This window comes from Oryzias melastigma, linkage group LG21, assembly GCF_002922805.2.
Source record: "Oryzias melastigma strain HK-1 linkage group LG21, ASM292280v2, whole genome shotgun sequence".
NCBI lineage: Eukaryota > Metazoa > Chordata > Actinopteri > Beloniformes > Adrianichthyidae > Oryzias > Oryzias melastigma.
Genome location: NC_050532.1, coordinates 11,296,080 through 11,302,094, shown reverse-complemented (window position 1 = coordinate 11,302,094; position 6,015 = coordinate 11,296,080). Strand labels below are relative to the sequence as shown.

The following is a 6,015-nucleotide window of genomic DNA, read 5'->3' as shown; positions in this document are numbered from 1 at the left end:
TTGAATCTTCACACCAAACAAACGGTTAGTCTTTACCAAGAGAGTCAGAGACAGCACCAGCTCCATCTTCAGAGCCCCGTGTTAGTTACGACAGACTGCAGTGACAGACGTCTTTATCTTTACAGGTTTAGTAAGCCCCGCCCACCCAGACAGATGTCTGCACGCGGGCGCCGCCTGTTCAGCAGTGAGGAAAGTCCACGTTGGACAGAAACAACCACCAGAAACATGAAAACTCGACCGTCAACACAGGACCTCAGCAGTAATAAAACTGTAAAACGTTACTGAAACTAAATTTGTGAAACCTCTTTGCTGTTATGGGAGGGTTTAGTTTCCTTTCAGAGAAGCTTTTCTGCTCGTCCTGTGTTCACACTCGATCGTTCCACTTTGACCTCATCAGTCAGAGTGGAGGCATTCAAAAATGCCAGAACCCCCCCACAGTGCACTGCAGCTCAACAGCTTGTTTTCTGGAAGCTAAACTTCTCACACTGATGCTGGTTATACTTACAAAGCTTTTGGAGGGAATAGTACCCTGTGTGAACGACAGACATAACTTTATTGACACAAAACAACAGAAACGTCAGAAGAGAGCCAGCAGCTTTTCCTGATGCTGTCCTGTGGAACAGCCAATTCCAGACAATATGTTCACCGAGCGGCTTGTAGGAGGCAGAAGTGGGCGTCTGATTTTTTGATTGGTTCTGCTGCTGTTTATTTCCATTATGTGATCAAAACAATTGTGGTTAAAAAAAATTAACAAATCTTAAACGGAAAAGCTTCGAACAGCACCATTTTTAAGGTGCAGATATCAAAATTCAATGCTTTTTTTTTAAAGCTTTTTAAGGTATTATTTCCAAATTCATAAATTCAATGCTTTTAAAACGTTTTAGAACCCTGAGATCCGAGCGTACCTGTGTGTGAACGAGGATGTCATTAAACAGGATGAACCAGTGACTGGAGAAGCGGCCGGCGTTCTGCGGAGTCAGGGATCTGTTGCTGCTTTCGCACACCAAACGCCGCTGCGGGAGACGCAGGCCCTCCTGAGGAGCACACATGAGCGTTTCCTCATTAAAGTTTACGTGCCACCTCTCCTAACACCACCATAAATGAGAGTATGACTTAAAAAGAAAAAAAAGAGGCTTCAAAGTAGCTTTCCTCGCCATAATCTGAGCTGTCAGGGAGCCTGTTACAGCTGACAGCAGAAATGCTTAACAAGTCCTACCCCGTGTTATAAAAACCTTCATTTGGGGGGGAGGTCTGGCAGGAATGCAGTTAGCCTCGAGCAGTGAAGTAAACGCTTCAAGCACAGTTGGTGTTGAGGTTTTAGCTACAGAGGAAAGCACTGGGCCTAATGTAAATCATGTTGTAGGAAGTAAAACGTATCCTCAGGACGGAGCAGAGATGGAAGGCTCGTGTGAAGACACTCACTGTAGCTTTACCACAGTGGGTTTTCCAGAAGAGGAAGGTGGTTTCAGCCTCCTTCTTCTTTTTCAGCAAAAACAGAGACAGACTCTCATACTGAGTGCAACCTTGATTGAGCAACTGATACTCAATAGTCGACTGTGGAAGGAAAAGGCAAACAGAGTCGTGTCAGAGGGAGTTTAGGCCAGATTATAGACAAAAAAACAAAAGCAGGGTTCCCACCACGTCGTAGCAGGCCGTCAATCTGAGCAGGGTTCGGTGGTATTGGCTGAGCTGCTGCAGAGGCCAGTGGAAGACTGAAACCAGATCGACTTCCCCGCCGACCGGCTGGTCTGAGCCGCACAGCTGAGAGAGTGTGGTCTGCTGAGCGGCCAGACATTCACTGCGGAGACACGGAGACAGAAGCAATCATCTCAGTGTTTGTTTAAGAGATAAAACCAAAGACAAACATGAGCTTTACTGACAGCACAAAAAAAATAAATCACTTTCCAAATTTGGGGCAGATGTTAATTTAAACCGTTTTCTCGGTGAATCATCCCGAGAAAGTGAGGAGGAATCTGGATCTTCTCAGGATTAAGACGAGCTGTTTAACATAAAACTAAAATGCTCACACTGAAAGGCTGTGAAGCGACTGGAATCCACCCATTACTAGAAAGTCGTCCACCGCAGAGCAGTATCTGAAGTCAAAAACACAAGTGAGATTATTTCTTCTTCCAAATGACTAACAAAAATATATGTTTAAAATCCCTACTTCTTATAAGTATCCTGAAAAAACTCTGTGTGGGTCAGCAGGGAAAGAGACGTCACATCCCGGATGTGCCCATTGTGCAGGAAGTAGTTAAGCGACGTTGAATGGCGGCCGGCAAGAGCACTGAGGCGAGCAAACGTCTCGCAGAGTGTGGAGAACAGCTGGGAGCACTGCTCTCCTAACAGCAGACACAAACTCTCTGAGAACACAAAACAAACAAGCAAAATACATTGAAAAATAATATAAATCAAAGCCCCATTACCTCCTTTTTACCCCCCTCACTAGGCGAGCGGCTAGTTCTGCCTGTGATCACCTGGTCTGAGCTGGATGTGGAAAAATTCATGTAAAAACTTTTTTTTTTTTTTTAATCTTGGCTTTATGTTAGTTTTATCTCCATAGTAACCATTTCCTTTTTTTGTTTGCCTCAGAGTGAGAAACGTCTCTATGTAATCTTTTTGAAGAATCTGCAAAATTACACTTTTGGATTTCCTTAGCAACTGAGGTTTTTTTGTTCTACATTTCTAATATGTAATTGCATTGTGACTGATTAAGCTTACGTCTGTCACGCAGAGGAGAGAGGAGGAGCCTCCTGACGCCGATCAGCCAGCAGTACAGCCGTCTCTCTTTGGAGGCCAGCTCATGGATGGCGGAGGTGAAGCCCCTGATGTTGCGGTTCGTCAACACTGCGCACATCTGACCTCCACTCCTCACGCTGCTGATGTAACCCATCTGCACACAAAAACAAGAAAACACTGCAGTTTTTGTTCACAAAAGGAGCCAAACAAAGCTCGTCTTTGTCTCCTCTGCTCTGCAAGTAATGTCTTAATTTAATATGATAAAACCGCAAATAACAGTTGAATTACTTTTACCCCCTTTTAGAGAACATACAAACACTTTTAAGTGTTAAAGGAACTAAAAAGATGCTTTTTTTATACGATTCAGCTTCCCCAGACTTTATTCTTTGCTTTATACGGATTTTTAAATCGCCATCACTTAATTTGGCAATTGTTACCCCTTTTTTGATGACACATTTCTGCCGTTTCAAAGAGGCTGGGGGAAAATATATGAAGAAATTACTCATTGGGGAAAAAAGCTCCACCCATCATCTTCCTCACTGTCGACCCAGATTTGCAGTTTGGGCCCACAAACCTCGATGTCCAGGCAAAGCTGGGTGGGTCTGACTCTGTAACTCTCCGCCCTGTTGGGTGACCTCTGGCATAAGCTCAGACTCCTGAGCGTGGCAGTTTTTGCAGGGAGGGGCTCCTGCTGCTGGCCGCAGTACAACAGAGCCGGCTGCACGCAGTCACCGTCAGCCAGGAGGAGGGAGTGGCTCTGACCGCCAGACAGATCCCACACATGAAGACCATCAGGGAGCTGCAGGAAGCCCAGAAGGAATCAAATTAAAAGGTTTTGTAAAGTAAAGAATTAGTTGAGAATCAAGTAGGATATTTTTAAAATGTCTGTTTTCTGCACAAACACAATACCTTAATCTGCTGCGGCACAGTGACAGGAATGTTGACATGACCGAGCTGCCCGGATATGTTACTTCCCCATGAGTACACCTTAAGCACACAAGGGCACTTCAATTAGAGAATTTCTGGTTCTCCCTTTGAAAGTCACAGCGGAAACTTTTCAGGGCTATTTTATTCAAACATCCTGAGGTTCAACTTCATGGCTAAAGTTAGACTTGCAGTAAAAAAGAAAAAAAATACTGAGTGAGCAGTCGGAGCCAAAAAATGGTGCATTTTACAAGCTCATTAAGCTAATTCGACATCTACTAAGGTTATTTAAGTTAATTTGGGATTCAGCTAATATTTGAGCAACATATTTGCTGTTTTAGCTAAGTTAAACATTTTTCCCAGTTTTTAGGCCTTTTTGGAGTTAATATTTTAGCAACTTTCTAACATTTTTTAATTTTTGCTAACTTTATATGTACTGGAGTTTTTTTTTTTAGCTATTCTGACATGTAACTGTTATTTTAGCATTATGATTGTTTTTTTTTGACATTTTGGAGTTTAGCTAAAATCTTTGCTACATACTAGCTTATTATTTTTGGCCAATTTGGTACCTAAAGGGGGTTTTTAAGGTAATATGTAATTTAGATAATTATTTAGCAACCTATTTGCTGCTTTTACCTAAATTAGACATTGTTTTAATTTTTAGGCTAATCTGCAGTTTAGCTAATATTTAAGCTTTATGATAGCTGTTGAAGTTAAATTAGACATTCTTTTAGTTTTTTAGGCTAATTTGGAGTTCAGCTGATATTCTACCTTTCTGCTTGTGGCTTTGATTAAATTAGACCTTTTTCCAGTTTAGGTTAATTTGGCATTTAGCTCATCTTTTTAGCAAGCCATCAGCATCTTCAGCTATCAGCTCTACAGCTGCCTAAATCAGCTTACAGCATTAACACTTGCATTATCGTAGGTAATGTTATATATCTATTTTTTTTAATGTTTTCTTATGGGTATTGTGTAAATGCATGAAAGAGTGCGAGTGTTTTGTTTAGTACCCGACAGTGAGCAGTCAGAGCCAGCGAATGGTGCGACCCTGCAGCAACTTTGATCACTTCCTGGCCTGTCAAAGACTTCACACACAGAGGCTGGAGCCTGAACACAGTTCAAATGAAATCCGTTAGCTACCAATCTAAAAATGTAATTTGTATACAGCATATGTTAATATTTTGGGGTTATTTTGCATAGAAAATGAACTGAACCTCTGGTTTAGAGGAGTTTTTATATAAACACTTATATAGGAAGCAGGAAATATGAAAGAAACATCTTTTTCATTAGGTTACATATGAGTAATATTGTGTGTATTTATTTGAAGGGTGAAATGAAAATGTTTTTCCAAACCTGGCCAGCTGATCTCCATGCCCGAGCTGCCCCTCGGACCCTCGGCCCCAGCTCCAGACCTCTGTCTCCAGAGATGGCAGTCCGTCTCCTGCCGCCTCTGATGCTGCAGCCTGAACCCGTCCTCCAGAGAGCGGCCTGCAGGCGCACAGGCGATGACGCTGAGGGGAACCTGGAAAATAAAAAGCAAATGATGCAAAACCCAAGAGCCTCATGGTTGTTTCATCTAAGCGTTTGTTTGTTTGGATGGTTGCTGGACTTTAAGAAGTAACGGCTTCCTTGGATCACAACATCGTCTTTGCAAAGAAGCTGCATCAGACTCGAACAGAGCTCCCGCCAGTGTGAACTCATTACCCCACAAACACAAACAAACCCCACCCAGTAGCTTTGGTTTGATGTCACCAGGAGATCTTAGGAAGCTTATCTGGAACCATCTTGTGAACGCCTGAATTTCCAACAGGCAGACTTGAAAACAAGGAAAGCCGAGACAAACAAAAACACCTGTTGACTGCTATCAGACATCTGTACACCTAAATGCGAGACGTGGGAATTTTGGATGATCTGCAAACTCTTGAAAAATGTTTTTCGGACTGCTTCCTTTTGAAGTTCTCTGCTCGATTTCTTAAACAGGCATCAAAAGGATAGCATAGTCTTCCTTTGACCCTCAAGAACCACTATTTTATTGGTTAAGACAGTTTGATAAATGCTCACAAAGAGTTACTTTAGTATATCTTATGGTTGTAGTAGCACTATTGTTATTATTTTTGACAAAAAGGTGTCAATAATGGTAGAAATCTCCTGATGTGACCCCCAGGTTTGTGTTAGGACGATCTGAAGTCAATGTGAGTTGGCTCATTTTGCCACTAAACCCTTTTCAAAAGGAAAAAACAAGACAGACAGTTGCAAGAACTCAAACCTTTCAGCAAGAAACTCACTTGCCAATAAAAATAAAAATAAAAAAGCATGCACTGTGTTGTATTGTGTGCCACTATGGTGTTTAAT

At 42.1% G+C, this 6,015-nt stretch overlaps 1 protein-coding gene and 1 long non-coding RNA gene across 8 annotated transcripts in view; one reads left to right on the top strand and one right to left on the bottom strand.

Moving 5' to 3' along the window:
* Positions 1 to 6,015, bottom strand: part of LOC112154920 (alsin) — a 27,604-nt gene that overhangs the window by 11,656 nt on the left and 9,933 nt on the right. For 6 of the 7 annotated variants that reach the window (XR_002920731.2, XM_024286173.2, XM_024286170.2 and 3 more), the window contains 11 exons: positions 5,017 to 5,185; positions 4,674 to 4,770; positions 3,649 to 3,726; positions 3,314 to 3,538; positions 2,722 to 2,893; positions 2,168 to 2,363; positions 2,028 to 2,093; positions 1,639 to 1,798; positions 1,423 to 1,554; positions 906 to 1,034; positions 506 to 529 (listed from right to left, as the gene is read on the bottom strand). Coding sequence is in view for 6 of the 7 variants with exons in the window: in XM_024286173.2 (XP_024141941.1) it covers positions 506 to 529; positions 906 to 1,034; positions 1,423 to 1,554; positions 1,639 to 1,798; positions 2,028 to 2,093; positions 2,168 to 2,363; positions 2,722 to 2,893; positions 3,314 to 3,538; positions 3,649 to 3,726; positions 4,674 to 4,770; positions 5,017 to 5,185 (1,448 nt within the window). In the remaining variant the exon portion in view is untranslated. The remainder of the gene's footprint in view (positions 1 to 505; positions 530 to 905; positions 1,035 to 1,422; positions 1,555 to 1,638; positions 1,799 to 2,027; positions 2,094 to 2,167; positions 2,364 to 2,721; positions 2,894 to 3,313; positions 3,539 to 3,648; positions 3,727 to 4,673; positions 4,771 to 5,016; positions 5,186 to 6,015) is intronic. The other variant, XM_024286174.2, reaches the window with a different exon arrangement.
* The window catches only part of LOC118597907, a 1,512-nt gene continuing 681 nt past the window's right edge, over positions 5,185 to 6,015 (top strand). The window contains exon 1 of the long non-coding RNA XR_004946912.1: positions 5,185 to 5,827. This is a non-coding gene — a long non-coding RNA (uncharacterized LOC118597907). The remainder of the gene's footprint in view (positions 5,828 to 6,015) is intronic.